Source organism: Acomys minous (assembly GCF_964271855.1).
Source record: "Acomys minous genome assembly, chromosome: 6".
NCBI classification, from domain to species: Eukaryota; Metazoa; Chordata; class Mammalia; order Rodentia; family Muridae; genus Acomys; species Acomys minous.
The window spans coordinates 50639123-50657903 of record NC_140487.1 but is presented as its reverse complement, the minus strand read 5'-3'; the positions used below and the strand labels follow the sequence as shown (position 1 = coordinate 50657903).

General features: G+C 39.7%; 1 protein-coding gene across 2 annotated transcripts in view; it reads right to left on the bottom strand.

The window, feature by feature from the left end:
* The window catches only part of LOC311600387 (broad substrate specificity ATP-binding cassette transporter ABCG2-like), a 34312-nt gene that overhangs the window by 8132 nt on the left and 7399 nt on the right, over nucleotides 1–18781 (bottom strand). For both annotated transcript variants that reach the window (XM_084786985.1, XM_084786986.1), the window contains exons 5-11: nucleotides 16208–16365; nucleotides 12912–13063; nucleotides 11120–11224; nucleotides 7562–7812; nucleotides 4562–4644; nucleotides 1371–1460; nucleotides 178–302 (exon numbers count right to left, since the gene is read on the bottom strand). In XM_084786985.1, the coding sequence (XP_084643111.1) occupies nucleotides 178–302; nucleotides 1371–1460; nucleotides 4562–4644; nucleotides 7562–7812; nucleotides 11120–11224; nucleotides 12912–13063; nucleotides 16208–16365 (964 nt within the window). The remainder of the gene's footprint in view (nucleotides 1–177; nucleotides 303–1370; nucleotides 1461–4561; nucleotides 4645–7561; nucleotides 7813–11119; nucleotides 11225–12911; nucleotides 13064–16207; nucleotides 16366–18781) is intronic.

Sequence of the window (18781 nt, the reverse complement as noted above, 5' to 3'; positions counted from 1 at the left end):
CTGAAAATGAACTTTGTTTCCTTATTAGAGAATATGCATCAGAGTGTGTGTCCTTGTTAAAATATTTAGATCTCTTTATATAGACACATAGAAAAGAGTAAATAAAAATATACACAGAGAAGTTAGCTTCCCTTCATATCCAAGACTAAAGGCACTTCCGTTTGGCCTATTACTCACCTAACATGAAGTATAATATACAAGTGTATATAACGCTTGGCAACAACCTCATGGGTAGTAAATCAGAGATCAGCTTTCCCAAGAAGTACGAAGAGACTCTGTAATATCCACTGATATACTCATGTCTACAAGAACAGAGAGCACAGATCCCAAGTTAGTCCTGAGGGCACAGAACAGATGATGTGTAGCTGCTGCACCACTAGAGATCTGGTAGGGCAGCACCCCACATACTCCAGACTGAACCCCCATGCCTTCCACCTTAGGTGTCAGCTTCAGGAAACTCCCAGCTCTTCACCCTCTCTTCTCACAGCACTCTGGGGAGACAGAGTCCATGCGTCCTTGTTCTGCTCAGAGACTGCTGCTCTGACGCTGGGCCCTTCTGGAGAACCGCGCCTCAGGGGTGATGCCACTCACGCCAAAAAAACCATGTTTTTCTCCAAGGCCCCCAGCGCAGCTTCAGCTCGCTACTCTCAGCTGCTGCTACTCTCGGTTTTTTGGTTTTTTTTAAAAACAAAACATCCTCCTTCACTAGCCACACCTTACAGCGTTGTAGCCTGCCAGACACCAAATCTAATCCCTCCTCTCCCTGAGCTCTTTCTCCAGTTATTCCAAACTCTTCCACCACCCTCTGTCCCTTTGCTCTCTGTTGATTCCTTTTGTTGGGAAATGGAGGTGGGCAAACCTCTCCAGCCTTTGAGGAACACAGGAGAAAGAACAGCCAGCTCCCTACTGTGGAGCTGGCTCTTTCCAGGCAGCCATAAAAGCTTGTACTTGCTCCTCCTCTGCCATCCTGACCTTAGCAATTCCAGCTGCTGAGCGACCTACCTGTTCCGAAGGCCCAGAAACTGCCTTTGCTGGAGTCACTGACCAGTGAGTGATCAAAGCAAGATACTTTCAGGCCAACTGTTGCTGCTTTCTCTCAGAGCACTGGGCTTTCCTAACCACAACCCAAACTTGAAACTCTCCTCTCTCTGGCTAACAAGCACCGTATGATCTTATTTCTCCACCTTCCCTTGTCTTTTCTTAATATTGTAATCCTATACATTTCCAAAAATGTGTATAAATATATACACATGCAATTTACATTTCCTAAGTAAGTAAGTAAATAAAAGATATTGGTTACAAGGGTAGTGTTTTGACCCAATAGTGGGTGTGATTAGTTTAGCACAAAGCTACAGTAGTGATCTACTCACATGAAAAGCTTCTTCTCCACTACAAAGAGCTCCACAGCAGAGACACTGTTGACACACACATCACCAATCAGGAAATAGAGTACCCCAACCCTGCCAAGACAGAATGGGAACAGTAGTACCAGTCAACCAGAGAGTTCTGTGTTCTTATCTACAAATGATACTGTTTTAAAAAGTAAAACTGTCTTGGTTAAACTGGAGCGGGTGCCTAGGGAGATGCACAATAGCTATACGTGGCAACCTAAATTTAATCTTGAGGACCACCATGAGAGAGCTGCCCCCAATTGTGAACCAGGAAAACACACACACACACACACACACATACATGCATGCACACATGTATACACATACACAGAGAAGGAAGAATAACACCACTACCACCAGCAGATCTCTCCCCTGTGTCTGTGTCTGTGTCGCCGCAGTGGTGACTATGTGACTCCAGGGACTTCATGCTACAGCACATACTGACACTCTTGGTCTTGGATTGCTGTGAATGGAATTGCATTGTTGCCATGAAATTCCTGTTGAAGGAGTGACTCTCAATATGCTGGTACTGGAAACAAATCCTTTCAGGCACGTCCAACTCTGTCCTGCACGCAGCAGAAGATGGCTATCAGTGCAGCCTGTACTATTTAGCTTGAACTGTCATCCCTAGAGTCACCTGGGAAGCATCTTAATGAGGAGCCATCCAGATCAGCTGGCCTCTGGGCATGTTTGTGGGGACCGTCTTGACTGATACTGAAGTGGGAACTCACTCTGGATGTGGGCAGCAGCACTCCGTGGGCTGGGCCCTGGCACTTGTAAGAAAGGAGAACTCCTGCTGAGCTGAGCAGGCCTGGACCTCTGCTTACTCTCTCCCTGCCTTTGACAGCTGATGTGAGGTTTTAAGTTCTGGCTTTGATTTTCTGCTAAATAGACTTTAATCTAGAACTGAAATAAATCTCTCTTTTCTAAGCTGCTTTTTTATCAGGGTGTTTTATCACAGCAATAAAAAAATGAGACCAGGTTGCAGCCTAACTTAAAACTGTAAATTTACTTAAAACTGGGAATGGAACATAGAGCCCTAAAGGAGCAGCAGGTGCTCTTTAACCTCTGAGCCACTGCTGAGCCCTCAAATTTCTTCCCAAATATTATACACTGCACAATGTCCACAGCCTCTAGCTCCATGTACATGCTGCCTTTGCCTAAGCAATGTCACCCACAGACACCAATTACTAGTGATTTTGGAAGCAATCTTGCTGTCTCAACCTTCATGGAAGATGAAAACAGTGATACAACTCTGACATGTACTTTAAGTCTCAGTTACTTAGGAGGTTGAGACAAGAAGATAAATAACTTTAAGTGAGGAGTTTAATCCAGACATGGAAACATGGTAAGACCCCATATCAAGAAAGGAAAAAAAGAAATAAGTCATTATGAAGACAAAATTTTCAAGGATGTGCTAGAGATATAGCTAAGTTTTTAAGAGCACTTGTTATTCTTTCAGAAGACTTAGGTTCAATTCCCAGCACCTACGTGGCCACTTACAAATATCTGTAATTATAGTTTTAAGCAATCTGACACCCTCTTCTGACATCTTTAGGCATGAGATACACACCATGCTGTATGGACACATTTGGTCAAAACACCCAAACACACCCAAATCTTAAAGAAAATATTTCAAGGACATCATTATGACTGAATGTACACATTATTCCAATAGAGTTAATATAAACTGAGTCTCACACATGTACAGCACTTTCCAGTCAAATAAATCAAAACTTATACAGGGAAGTTGTCTTAGAATTGACAGGAAAAAAGACAAATAATATCACAATCATGCATTCATTAACAGATATTCCCAACACAGAGAGAAGACATCCTACCATATTGGAGAAAATATTTATAAAAGACTTATCTGACAGAAAAATAGCCCAGCAAAATGATTCTTAAAACGCAACAAAAATTTTTAAATAAATAAGCAAACAAAATAAGTATGAGCATATAAAGGGGGAGGAAGTCCCCCTCAGTCACAGTCATAGGGCAGGGGAGTGAGGGGAAAATGGGAGGGAGGGAGGAAGGAATGGGACGATACAAGGGATGAGATAACCATTGAGATGTAATAAGAATAAATTAATAAAATAAAATTTAAAAATTTAAAAATTTTAAATAAATAAGCAAACAAAGTAAGTATTTCTCAAAGATTAAATGTATCTTTATTATTAAAAATAAACAACTACCCAGGATACAGAAAAAATTGAAACACTTGTGTGCAGAATGTAAAATGGCATTGCTTTCATGCAAGACAAAATTGTATTTCCTAGGAAATTATCATAATTTAGCAGTTCTACTGGTTAAAGTTCTTGAGAGAAATATGGACTTGTAGAATCATAACATTATTTACAACCAATAAGTGGAAGCAACATAAATCTTCAGGAACCAGTAATTGGGTAAACATTATATATATATATATATATATATATATATATATATATATATATATATATGGAAAGAGTTGGTGTGTGTAAATCAGCCTTACAAAGGAAAGGAATTCTGTCTAAGCTGCAAAATGTATGAACCATTAAGATATTATATGAGTCACATAAGTCAGTCATCAAAGGACAGATGTTTATGACAACCCATACCACAAGTTCCTAGAATATTGAAATTTGGAGACACAAAGTAGGATGGTGCTTCCCAGAGGGAGAGAGGAAGTGGGTACTGAGTAATTACTTAATAAGTATGGTGGATCCATTGAAGGAAATACTCATCTGGAGTTGCAGTAGTTAACAGACACAACAGTGTGAATGTTATTGATGCCACCGAACTACATACTTGAAATTGGTTAAAAGGATTTATGTATTTTTATACGGCTTCATCAATACGTACACATTTGTGTGATTTGTGTATATGCAAAAGCCAACTTTTCCAATCTTAAATTCACCAACTCATTCCTACAGACAAAGAAATAGTGACATTTACTCTGAATGCTTATTAAACTTAAATCCTTAATCAATACTCATAAGCTTAAAGAAAGTAATAGTATTTTATCAAAACCAAGATCCAAACTTGGTGGCTTTGCCTCTGGAGTAGATTTCTGTAGCTTTTCTTCTAATATATACTTTCTACTTTAGGTTTGTTCAGAACTAACCGAGGATAATTTCTATCCTACAGAATGGGGCGGGGGAGGGTTGTGTGTGTCCAAATTTACTTACCTATTCTGGATGCCAGCCTGATCATTTTTCAGGCCAAAGTAAATGGTCCCAAGAACCAGTGCTAGTATGACTGTCATAATTACCTTTTCAAAAAGAAAAAAAAGAAAAGAAAAGCTTTTCCAATGTTTGCATAACCCTTATTATTTTAAGACACATGTACAAAATCCGACCTCATAAGCCTTTGAGACACTGGTTGTGATAGGGTTCCTGGGAAAGTGTGGAACTGTATACGTTACTCATTGCTTTCTGGATTAAAATGAAAATCAAAGCACTTGCTGCCAGGCAACTGACAAGTGAGCAGAGCAGACTGAAGATCCTTCCACTGCTCCACCAGTCACGGTTGGTGCAGTCCCAGCCGAGATGCAGGACCCCTGCGTGGTGCATAGGGCAGCCTCAAGGGGTTGTTTAGGGAACAAACCGAAGTCCAAGTGCCTAAGAGTTTTGAACCAAAGTGAACTAAGCTTTCATGCCAATGAACAAAAAGTTTCACACAAGAGGTCCAAGTAAAAACAGGATGTCTTTTCTTTTAATGTTTAAGATTTTTAAAAAATTAAAGCACACACTCACAGATGCTGACAATGGAGTTTTGAATGCTAACGAAGGAAGAGTGAACTGGACCCCACTCCACAAACTCTGGAGAGGCTGTAACTGCAAGAGAATGTGTAGTGTCCCTGCCATAAAAAAAATCTATCTTACATTCTGTGGAGGTACCCAAGTGCTTTCATTATCTGTCTCCTCTCTCATTGCTTCTCCATCAACCTTAACAAGCTAGGCCTGTGGTCAACAACACACCTGAGTTGCTAACTCCTCTACATCCTCACATACACACCCATCTTCAACATCTAAATCTCTGCAGACTGCTCCCAAGGAGGCTGCATCAGCATCACTTTGGAGAAAAATTCCTTAAGGATGATTCAAATACCAAGGGGTTAAGTGTTATGTAATGATATTATTTACCTAAAGGATTGTACTTATTAATATATTATTCACACATAACTATTAAAACGTAAGAAATGTTTATCTAAAAATCAAATATTCATTTATATATCTTGGAATTTCAAAGCTCAAAGAAAAATCTTACTACTTAACTCTATCAAAACATTAAGTACAGCATGAACAGAACTAAAGCTGATTATAAGCATACATCTAATTTCCTATATGCTTGCATCAATGCATGAGCGTTTATGTTATGTAAAAGCCAAATATTCTAGTCCAAAACATGAAGGAAGTAAGTGCAGGGTGAGGTGGGGAAGCCTTTGTTTACAGGTGGCTGTGATTTCTCTGTTGAGGGTGATGTAAATTAACCTTAGCCCTCTGCAGGGGAAGCATGTGCGCTTAAGCCCTGAACTGTCTCCCTAGCCTGACATAAAGTAGTTTTTAGGGTCCATTTTTTGGCAAGAAGCAAGGTAAAGCAGAAAAAGAGACTCATGAACTATAAAGGATGGTTTAGAAATACCATATTCAGGAAAGAATTCCAAGTCTTTTTGCTATTAAGATAGAAATTCAAAATGAGAGAAACCAATTGCCTTGGCATATTTTTTATAATTATTCTGCTATTATAAGCAGGCCAAGCCAATGAACGAAATTCTGACAGCTCTATCAATTTATAGTTTCCACATATATAAATGAGTCTTTTCTTCCCATAAAGGTACGCGCTACTCCAAACTACACATTTTGCATTGTTTCATTTGCATTCCAACTTGAAATACACTACAAGTATCATCCATAGTATGTTTCCTAAAGACCCCCATGTTCTAAAGCCAATTCTAGCCATCTTTGAAACACACTGTCAACACGATGAACTTCCATGATCCCGTCAGTCTTTTATTAGGTGTACTTGTTACGTTGGCTATTCTGAGTTGTCAACTTGACACAGCTGGGAGGATAGAAACTCCACTGAGACACTGCCTACATCAGAGTGGCTTATGTACATGTCTGAGGAGGATTTTCTTTATTGTTAATTCATGTTGGAGAGATAATCCTACTGCTGGCAATGCCAGTCCTGGGCAGATGAGCCTGAGCTATACAAGAAAGCCAGAGGAGACAAGCCAGTAAGCAGTGGTCCTCCATGGTGTCTGCTCAGACCTTCCATATTGGACAATAGACTGAAACCCTCCCTCCCCAAATTTATATTTGACCAGTGTTTTATCACAGCAAATAGAAAAGCAAATGTTGAACAGCCATGATAAGTCTTGTACAATGAACTGAAGAGGCTACCTATGAACTCTCTGTAATTCTGATTTCTGTAGGTTTGAAGGAAAGAGTGAAAAAATAAATTCTTCAAAGTTGTTATTGTATCTTTATTCAAATGTACTTATACATGTTTTCAGAGTGTTCTGAGTGATTACGATTTAAAATTATGAGTCCATAGTCAGCCACCAATGACTCTACAAGAGACCAATATCTTTTCCAAATGGATTTGATCCAAAAAATGTTAGCACATTAAATAGAATAAAATTTTACATACAGGTTGCACATTCATTCTGAGATATTCCACACATAACCACATCTGGTTATATGCCAAGTCTAAATTGTGTAAATAACTAACTAGTTCAAGCCGAAGATCAGCTATTACAAACAAAATATTTATCATCATAACACCATAAAAACATTGTATCACACCAATAGTTACAGAAATAAAAAGCATACACTGTTTTTAAAAACTATGCAAAGGTCTATAAACTGTGACACAAATGACAAACAGGGCCAACTGTATATTTTTGTAAGCTCATGAACTAAGAATGATTTTCACCAAATTTTACTACTCATGGGAGAGAACCAGAAAGAGAGTGTTGTTTGCAATTTGATAATACTGAAACTTCAGCATCTGTTAGTGGAGATAGAGTGCAGACAACAGAGATATAGAAGGGTAAGTAGAATATAAATAAAACCCTTAAACATGTATAATAGTAGTAGAAGAAGGGAAGCAGAGAGAAAGAACCAGGAACCAAGATCTTCCTCATGAACATTTCATAGCACAGCTGGCATTAGCTGGCTTACCTGTACCATAGAGGCTTGAGGATTCCCAATTAAGTTTTTGAATGAACGCCTGGCAATCCATCTGAGCTGATGACAGAAGGAGGTAACATATGCAGGCTCTTTGAAGGTTGATATTCTTTTCTTTATCTGTGCCCCTGGAAGCTGATCTAATTCAGCTTTTGTTTCTCTATAGATGGAAGAGTTGGCATAAAACTCAACTAAGTTTTCTATTATTGGCTTCTCCCTCTTGGAAGTTTCTTCAGTCTTGTTTGCTTTGGATAAATGTGGGTAAAGAAGTGAAATATTAACACTCAACAACTGATTAACTCCATTTTCTATGGTTCCATAATTCTGTAGTCCCTTAGTTCTACATTTGTGAGATATGTATACACACACACACACACACACACACACACACACACACACACACACACATATATATATATATCAGCTGGGCATGTGTCATAACTCTGAGTGCTTGTGAGAACACTCCAAGAAAAGACAAGAGTCTTGTGACCCAGTTTCTTCAAAACATGGAATTGTCTTTAGAATATCTTTTTTTTCTTGGGCTTCTCTCAGGGGTAGCAGATAGGAGTGACCTTACTTCAGATTACTCATTATTGCTTGCTGCTATTAGTGTGACTTGTCCTTGTGATTGTGTACAGCTTGAACTGATGAGCACTTTACTGACATGACATTTCTTCACCCTCAGAGCTTAAATTGTCCAAAGCTCTGAATAATGTTGGCTATTGCATAAGACTTTAGTCCACCTCATTTATTAGCTCCATTTTCCCAGGTCCCACTTCCTCTGCACTGGTGACAGGCATGGTGGCACATGCCTTTAATCCCATTATTTAGCAGGCAGAGGCAAATGGGTCTCTGAATGTGAGGCCAGCCTGAGCAACAAAATGAGTTCCAGGGCAGTCAGAGCAACATAGTAAATCCCTCTCAAAAGAATAAACTAACTTTCTGTCATTGATTTACATAACATAAAAATACCTAATTGATTTGTGTATGGCCACATCATTTTTTTTTCATTTTTCATTTTTTATAATTTATTCACATTATATTCCGATTGTTACCCCATCACTAACATCCTCCTGTTCCCACACTCTCTCCTTCCTCTCCCCTATCCTCTGACAGGCGAGCACTCCCTTACCATCTGACCCTAGCCTGTCAGGTCTCATTAGGATAGCCTGCATCCTCTTCCTCTGAGTCCACATCAGAGGTAGGCCCATGGTCCTCTCGCTAGGGAGAATGAACTGGCCATCAGCTACGTCTGAACAGGGAGTCTAGGTTTTCTGCATGCATTTTCCTTGGTTGTTGCATCAGTTTGTGCCAGGCCCTCTGGGTCCAGATTTGTTGGCTTTGATGGTCTCCTTGTGGAACTCTGTCCCTCTAGCCATTATATGCCCCCCCCCAACTCATACATAGGACTCTCAGTGCTCTACCCAGAATTCAGTGTGAATCTTAGCACCTGATTTGATCCACTGCTGGGAGGAATCATTCAGATGACATCTATGTTGGGCTAACATCCACTTATAAGTGAGTATATACTATGCATGTTTTTCTGGGTCTGGGTTAACTCACTCAGGATGATCTTTTTTTAGTTTCATCCATTTGCCTGTAAATTTCATGATTTCCTTGTTTTTGATAGCTGAGTAATATTCCATTGTGTGAATGTACCATGGTTTCTTTATCCATTCTTCAAGTGAGGGACATCTAGGTTGTTTCCAGTCTTTGGCTATTATGAATAAAACTGCTATGAACAAAGTTGAGTAAATGTACTTGTTGCATGGCATGGCCATGTCTTATGGATGCAGAAACTCCCTGATCCTTTTTAAAAATCACTTTAGATCCTAATTATTCAAATATAGAGTATACTGTACAGACTTAGAATTGATTTTTCAAAGAGTTCTGACCTTTGTGTCTTCTACTTATGCACATATGCATAAAGTGCTATGTTTCCTGATTTTTTGTTTGTTTTCAGACATGATCTCACAATGTAGACCTGGCTCACCTGAAACTTCTGTGTAGACCAGACTGGCCTCCAACTCATAGATATCTACTTGCCTCTGCCTCTCAAGTGCTGTGATTAAAGGCATGAGCCATCATGTAGGCTTGTTTATAAAGCACTTGTGATGGCTAATATTGGTTGTCAACTTGAACACATCTGTAATTAACTAAAATGCATGTGGCTGGGTATACCCATGAGAGATTTTTCTTGATTAACTCGTTTGAGATGGAAAGACCAATCCTAAATCTGCATCTTTTAAGGTGAAAAGAGTCACTTTAAATATGGCCCATAACTTCTGGTAGCAGCCTATATAAGGACATGGGTTTTTTGCTTCTTGGACAGGCTTTTTGCTTCTTTTTTTTTAATTTTTCATTAATTTATTCTTGTTACATCTCAATGGTTATCTCATCCCTTGTATCCTCCCATTCTTCCCTCCTTCCCATTTTCCCCTTATTCCCCTCCCCTATGACTGTTCCTGAGGGGGATTTCCTCCCCCTGTATATGCTCATAGGGTATCAAGTCTCTTCTTGGTAACCTGCTATCTTTCCACCAGGTCTCCCCCTCCAGGGGACATGGTCAAATATGAGGCACCAGAGTTCCTGTGAAAGTCATACCCCACTCTCCACTCAACTGTGGAGAATGTTCTGTCCATTGACTAGATCTGGGTAGGGGTATAAAGTTTACTGCCTGTATTGTCCTTGGCTGGTGCCTTAGTTTGAGCGGGACCCCTGAGCCCAAATCTGCCTATCATAATGTTCTACTTGTAGGTTTCTAGGACCCTCTGGATCCTTCTACTTTGCCATTCTCCCATGCTTCCTCATTTAGAGTCCCAGTAGGATGTCCTCCCCTCTGTCCCAGTTTCCTGTAAGTGAAGGCTTTCATGGGACATGCCCCTTGGGCTAGTATGCAGATATAAATGAGTATATACCACTGATGGTAGTGGTGGCTTTTTGCTTCTTGCCTGCTGGTCCTCACTCTCCCTGGAAAGTTCATCTATCCTGCAGCTAAGGCACACCTTTAGTGCCATTAATGCATACTTCTTCAGGACTGCAACATACATTGAACACTAGCTGAGACATCCAGTCTCTTACTAAGCAATTACTGGATTCCTGGACTTTTGTCAGTAGATAGTCATTGTTGAACTCATGCATACACACACACACACACACACACACACACACACACACACACACACACACACCTAATCTATCAGTTCTGTCCTTTAGAGAATCCAGACTACTACAATACTATTAAAAATGAACATTTTAAATTGGAATTTTGCTTCACAACTGACACTTTGAGAAAAACACTCATTTACAAATTAAAAATTTAAAAACTCATAGCACTTATAGACAACAGTCTGTCTATTGACTATTTTTCCAACAGTGAACTAATATGGATTTATAAAGCATGTTTTTTTTTTGTTTTGCTTTGTTTTATTTTGAGGCAGGGTCTCATTATGTAGTCTTGGCTGGCCTACAAAAGCATATTTTAATGAGAACACTACTGTGCTTATTCAAATCAATTAGACACTGATGCATGAATTTACAAGATTCACATACCTTCATAGTCTTCTTCCTCTCTATTTAATATTACAGCAGAGGAATCTCCATTGATGACATCAAGGAAGAAATCTGCAGGGTTATTGTAGGCCTCGCAGTGGTGACCTACAAGAAAATGCAATGCAAGGACACAAACCTAATGGTCTTGGGAAACAGAGAACGTGTGTGCAGAGGGTTGGCTTGGGAAGACAGACTCTAGTAAGTTCTCCTTCTTCTCACTCTCTTTTCCCTTCACTAGTACATCTTTTTCACATGTATATTTAATAAATATTCCAATAACTCAAAAGGAATTTTTGGGTAGGTGAGATGGTCTGGCATTGGTGTGTACCATAAATATGACCTGCAAAGGGCTACAGGTATGCTCTGTTGCTTACTAGTCTTCAGTCCAAGACCTAAATCCAGCTGAAAAAAGAAAAAACTAACGGTCCTTGTGCTCTGAAGTTAAAGATCTGCCTGCCATTACTTCTTCAGCTATTGACTGGAGAGGCTGTAACTCTCATCTGTCAACCTGCCACAGTTGCAAACAGATAGTGAGTTTGGGTCAGCATTAACTAGGAACAACTCAGACCTCAGCCTTACAGTCCTTTCAACTTGGACTGAAATCTTTCTCAAATTCATTGCTACTGAACTTCCCACCCATTTACACTCAATTATTTTATTTTTTTTCTTGAAAAGTTATTTCTTATGTATATGGGTGTTTTGCTTGCCTATATGTCTGTGTATCATGTGCGGGCCTGGTGGCTGAAGACCCAGAAGATGGAGGATCTCTGGGGCCTGGAGTTGCAGATGCTTGTGAGCCATAGTGTGAGTACTGGGAACCAAAGCAGGGTCCCTGAGAAGTGAAGCCTGTGGTCTCCACAAAGGTCTGCTCAATTATAAATGATAAAGTCTGTTAAAAATAAGAATGATAGGTAATGTATATTTAAAACTGTACTTAAGGTCATGAAGAATCATCTATAGGTATCTCTAAAAGGAAAAAGATTACATACACTGCATTGAAAAAGAAATCACAGGGCTGGAGAGATGGCTCAGCAGTTAAGAGACCTTGTTCTTGCATGGGACATAGGGTTGGTCCCAGCACCCACTTCACAGCCCAGAACTGTCTTTAACTTCAGTTCCAGGGGATTAAACACCCCCCCCCTTTTTTTTTTTTTACCTCTGAGGGTACTGGTACTATATATGTAGTACATAATTTAATCTGAAGTGAGGAAGCAATTCAGAAATGTCAAAAATGCAGGCTTATCAAAGTGACATTTGAGCTAGTTATAAGTCACTCAGACTCACTCTCAGAATGGATGATCAGCCTCGCATTACTGGAAAGTTAAGTATCAATTCCAAGAGCCCTCATTAAAGCTTAGCAAAATCTCACACCTGGTAGCCTGGTGAAAACTGAAAAACCAAGATCTGCTATGTGGTTAAGAGGACAACCATCCTAGGTCTTTCCAAAGCTGTCCAACTAATAAAATTGCCAGGTGAGCATCCACTTGTAACTATTGAACCCTCAGGGAAAGGCCGCCATGACTGGGAAACCAAGGCAGCACAGCCCAATGGATAGCTAGGTACACTTAGACACAATCAACACAAATATTAAAAATCACAGGAAATGTAAAAGGTCTAGGCAAGCAAGTACAAAATGTAGAAAAATACAAACACAAAACTGAGCAGAGGTTCTTTGGAATGGAGGAATCATAGTAAGTCTTCATGAAGACTAAACAGCACTCCTGTGTGCCCTCTGCCCTACCCACAGGTCTGTGAAGAAAGGACCAACCACATGGGAAACAATCAACCATACCTGCTGATGCAAAGTACTGCAACGCCTCCTGTGCTAGCCCATGGAACACGAGTTTCCCAGAGGCCAATAATGTGAGGCTGTCAAACAACTTAAAGATGGAATACCGAGGCTGATGAATAGAGAAGACGATTGTTCGACCCCGTTTAGACATCCTAAGATACAAGAAAAACAATGAGCACTAAGATACTTTTCCTCACTTTTTTTTTTTTTTTTTTTTTTTTTTTTGGTTTTTCGAGACAGGGTTTCTCTGTGTAGTCTTGGCTGTCCTAGACTCGCTTTGTAGTCCAGGCTGGCCTCGACTTTTCCTCACTTTTATTTGTGAAGAGTCCTTTATTCCTGCTGTGAAAACACCTGCTCGAATCTCAACTTGATTTTCTCTTACACACATAACCTATCAGCTCATCTCAAGGTATTTGCTTCATGCCTATCGTGATGAAACAATGGTTTTATGGAAAACAAGGGCAGCCAAGAGAATGCCAGTTTTGGAGATAAGTGTAAATAAAGTGGATGTGCAAGGCCTTTGACTTGGTCCTTACAAAGAAAGGAAAACCCAAGACAAATCCAGCTAAGATTTATTTATTTATTTATTTATTTATTTACTTACTTACTTACTTACTTATTTACTTATTTATTTGGTTTTTCGAGATGGGCTTTCCCTGTGTAGCCTTGACTACACTGGACTCATTCTGTAGACCAGGCTGGCCTCAAACTCATTGTGATCTGCCTGCCTCTGCCTCCCAAGTGCTGGGATTAAAGGTATGCGGCATCACCGCACATCTCCCAGCCAGGATTTCTTAAGAATGTAGCAGAGTGACAGCCAAACTCTGCCAAGACAGGGTAAGCAAGTCCTCAACAGTTCCTGCATCAACAAATATGTCTGTCAGATATATTGGGCCAGAAGGATGAAGATGATTCTCCAACATTAATAGAGAGTTTTGGGTGACTGTTCAAGTAGAAAACCATCTCTGTCATCGTCTCATTTGGAAACCTACTAACCTGCACTCCCGGCATACTCAGGCAATCAAGTTTATTCCTTCTCAAATCTCTGATGGAGTTGAAGACGAGGTAGCTTAGTTTTACAATGAAGCTTAGTTGTTTAGGAGTTAAGATGTTTTAGGTCTAGATAGATGTTTTAAGTTGATAATGACAAGATGTGATGAAGATTGATTTACATTCAGAAATTTAGATGCACCAAGATAGGAAAAATGTTTTCTTTAAGGCTTTCAAATACAAATAGCCAAAACACTTAGAATGTAACATTTATATAATTCCTGATTGCATCATGGTTATTCCTGCTATAGGTGGTTTATTGTATATATGTGGAATAATATAAATGTGTATGTAAGAAATAAAAATAAATTAATTTAAAAAGAAAAAGAAAGGAGCAGAGGCAGAAATGAATCCACTAGAGTGTTGACTGTCAAGTGCAGACACTGAGATGGTCTTCACAGACACCTCATCAGTCCTCTGGGAGAATGTGCATAAATATGTGGAGGGTAAAGGAAAGCTTTTAATAAGGCAAGCCACACCGAAACAAGGATGCTCTGCCTGTGCATGCAGAAGCCAGAGCCTGATCTCTCATGGAGAACTGGGAGTTTTAAAGGATGTTTGAGGCAACTGTTCAACCCCAAGTTTAGAGTTGGTCAATTTGAACAGAGACTTGAGAGACAGGGAAGATAATAGGTCCACAAGTTTAGGGTAAATACATCCTGGTTTGATCTCAAACTTGTCAAAATGGTCCACGGTCAGGGTAGGGCAGAGGGCACAATTGTGAGGAGTACAATCCTGACAGCCTTTGTCTTAAGGCGCCAACATTTTGTCTAAAAGTCAGGAAAGTGAAGAAGAAGCTGGCCACCTATACAGCTTACTTTCTTTATTATATATTTCCTCCTGATCCCTATGTCTGCCTACCAGGGAATCTAACTCCTAGTCCCTCATTTCCCTTCTCAGAGGACACTCTAACAGCTGTCTGCAGTTTCGGGCCACAGACTGCTTTGAATGCTTTAGAGCTGGCAAAAGGGGTGATTTAGACAGGGGGAGCAGTTAAGATTTTTCATAAGAAGAGTTGCTGTAAGTCACTATGATAAAGCTGAACAGTTGACAAAGATCCAGAACATAGGGCATCACTGTGATGATGGCATGCACCCTTGGAAGATGCGATGTGAGTGAAGTAACATCTGTTACAAGCAAAAGGTCAGACTGTTAGTGCCATAAAATAGTCACTGAGAGCATCCTAGGTGTTGAACAAAAGGGAAGTGGGTAAACAAAGGGTGACATAAGATATGACATTTGCAGGAAAGTAGATTCAACTAAAGAAAAGATATTAAGCAAGTTAAACCAGTTTCATAAAGGCAAATATCCTTTCTCTTTTCTGGGGTTCTTAAATTTTATAAACATAAAATAATGCATGCAAAAATGATGTAACTTAGTAATTCAACTATTTAGGGGATTAAAAGTTACAGGAGCAGAAATGTAAAATGGGGAGTGAGGGAGTAAGGATGCAGCATATATTTGTGTGAAAATAACCTCATGAAACGCAGCACATTGGTACAATGGATACGTACAATAAAATGTACAACTCAAACAGAGGAAGACAGAGTGATCAAAGAGATGCATGATGAGCATTCACACAGGACCTGTAGGATCTGGAAGGCAACAGGGAGCTTCCAGGAGGAAGCAGACCTGGGTGAGGTTGATGCTCAGAGTGGGTCTGAGGACTGGGGACATCAGAATGAGTGTATCCTCTAAGAGTCCCCATTGGAGACTCCCGGACTCCAGGCCTACAGAAGCAAAATCTGCATGTTTACTGCACTTCAGGTAGTTAGTTGGCACAGTAGTGCTTGAAAGGGCAGATTTCTGTTGTTAAGCCACCTAATCTGTGGGCTTTTGTTGTAACTGTACACTATCTTTGTAATATCCTATGGTAACTGGGTTCCTGTGTCTATTTGATGGTCCAGACATATTCAGATATGATCCACCTCGGGGCCACTGGTTGTTCCCTCCATTCAGATTCTGTTGCCAGATACAATCAGGTCTCACTCCCTCACTCCTAAGTCCCCTGTCCAGACCTCAGATCTTCTGTGACCCCCTTGCTTTTTAAAACAACAACTCAGTCCCACCGCAGCCATTGTGCCCTATGTCATTATTTCATTGCTCTTAGTAGCACTTCTTTTTCTTCAACAAACTAGGAAGAAAGTCTGTTGTTTACTCCTGAGTCTCCTGCACAAAGAATAACTACCACACAGAAGTAACCAGGTACTAAAGTAATAAAAGACCAGTGCTCTTGTAGTGTGTACCTTTTCAGGAGCAAAAGGACAGCATTGGCCGTGCTTGCATCCAAACCAGTTGTAGGCTCATCCAGGAAGAGGATGGAAGGGTCAGTGATCAGCTCCATTCCGATGCTTGTCCTTTTTCTTTCTCCTCCAGAGACACCGCGAATAAACTGAGTTCCGACCTAAAGCAAGTGTCATCTTTATCAACAAGAGTGAACATAGTTGCCATCACTTGGTAGACAGACATGTGCAGACCCGATTGTCCCCACAAGTCTCTTGTAAGTATATGCTCTACCACTTGTCTCTTGTGGAGACAATTTATTGTCATCACTCTGAAGACTATTGGTTCACAAACAACAAAATACCCAGGAGAAGGCGGTTTCTTTTTACCAGAGGAGTAAACTAAGGTTCTGGTTAGAGCTGCAAGGAGGCCTGACCTGAAATGAAGTCCCTGCTCTTAACAGTTCCTTATTCCTCAGAAGGCTGCAATTTCTTTTTTCAGACAGTATTCCTCACCAACTTGGCTTTCACGAAGTCCCATCCCTGCCTCCCCAGTGCTAAGATCACAAGTGTGCCCCATATGAGGCTTGTTTTACTTGGCCTCTGGGGACTGAAGTCAGGTCCTCACGCTTGTAAGCAGGTGACCAACTGAGCTATTCCTTCAGCTGACATGCTTTATTTTAAGGTAGCGAACAAAGGAGAACACTAAAAGATATAGTAAACTTTCAGCCTGAAACAGGCAATCAAGAGGAAAAGGGAGCACTCTAACCATAATCTATTAAACATCCACAACCTGAACCTTTTTATCTCTCCTAATGTTCCCTAAGTGAACTGAGATGGGATGAGGCAGAAAGGTCACATCCTACCACACCATTTAAGTACTTTTCAGTCCCTAGTTTGATGCTGTCTCGAACTAATTCACTGTACAACTCCTTAGTCATCTTCTCAGACAAACCCAGAAGGTAAGATATTCCACAGTAAATCCGGATCAATCTTTTCTTTTCAACCACTCATTGTCATTATGAACGTGCAATAGGAAGGATTGAGAGAGACAGAATGTGGTAAATGATTCTGAAATCACACAGCTCCGAGGAGTTATATTGTAATGCTATTTGCAACCCTTGACTGGGTTCTTAAAAAAACTGAGTTACAAGAGACTTTTTTGAGACAGCTTAACAAAAGTGAAAGAATAAGATATGATTTTTTCCCATTTTTTTAAATGGTATTCCCGCATGTAGTTAAATGTCCTCCTTTATATGTTTATTTATTCATTTTGTTGGAGCAAGCTCAACAAAGATGCTGATTCTCAAATGCTGATTTCAGTGCCTTGAAATTTGGTTATTGCCCTGCCATGGGTATTGTTAGGAATGTTGAACTATCTTCTGTAACCATGCAATGATATTGAATGTTTTCAATTACCCCCCAATTGACTAAATAGAGAAGCTGGAGATTGTGACTGGGCAGAAGAGAGGGAAGCAGAGTTTTAGGTTCTGGGCATGGGTTTGAGGGAAGAAGAGGAGGAAATGATAGAGGAGCTGGAGAAGATGTAACAAGAGGATAGGAAACCAGAGAGAGAGGAGTCTCCATGAGGCAAGATGGCAATGAACACATGACTGTAAGGAAGGACTGATGGAGCAGAAGCCACAAGGAATCATGAGAGAAGCAACTTATTCACTTTTAAGTGGTTTTGAAGATACTAGGAGCAGAGTAGCTCAGAATCTACCCAGCATAGTGCCTATAACTTCATAATAAATCAGAGTCTCTATGTGTCAGTCACTGGGGAACTAGCTTGTTAAAGAAAATTGCTACAGTAAAATTTCATGTATTAATTAATATAAAAAGAATAATTCTTTCTAGACCATTTATTCAGTGTTACTTTTAGAATCTAGAGCTTTGTACAGACTAAGCACATGCTCTACCACTGAGTTACACTCCCAGTCTCATGTCTGATTTTTATAGGTACATAACAAGTATTGAATGTTAAAAGACTATAAAGTTTATGGTAAATTATTCCAGTAAGAAATAGCAGAAGAGCCTATGGGATAACATATTAACAACTGAGAAAACTATATGAATATTATTAACCAATTATAACATTATTTATCTAACAATTTTAACATTATATAAAAAAGACTATGTATCTGCATTTTTATACTTAATGTTTTATAAAATATTTTAATAATTTAGATTATATTAATTCTAAAAAATCAATAAGTATCTTTTTGTATTTTCCTGGGAATACAAACAACTAACATATAACAATGACTGCTTAAAGGTAAAGAATAATATGGACATACAGTCCATTAATACAGCACTTGCCTAACACGAATGAGGCCCAAGAAACAATAGCCAGTATCGTACATATTTTTTAAAGGAAAGAAAGAAAAAAACAAGAGTCAAGAAAAAAATCATTCTAGAAAGGCAAAATTAAGCAATTAAATGGGGCCAAAGCAAAGCAAGCACAGTAACTCAGAAATAAATTCAAATGGCATCATCATCCAAAAGTTAATTTTTCTCAACAAAGTACACAACACATGAAAGACTGCTAGAAAGTATCAAGAGAAGCAACAGTTCCCCCAACACCATTATCCATAGCCT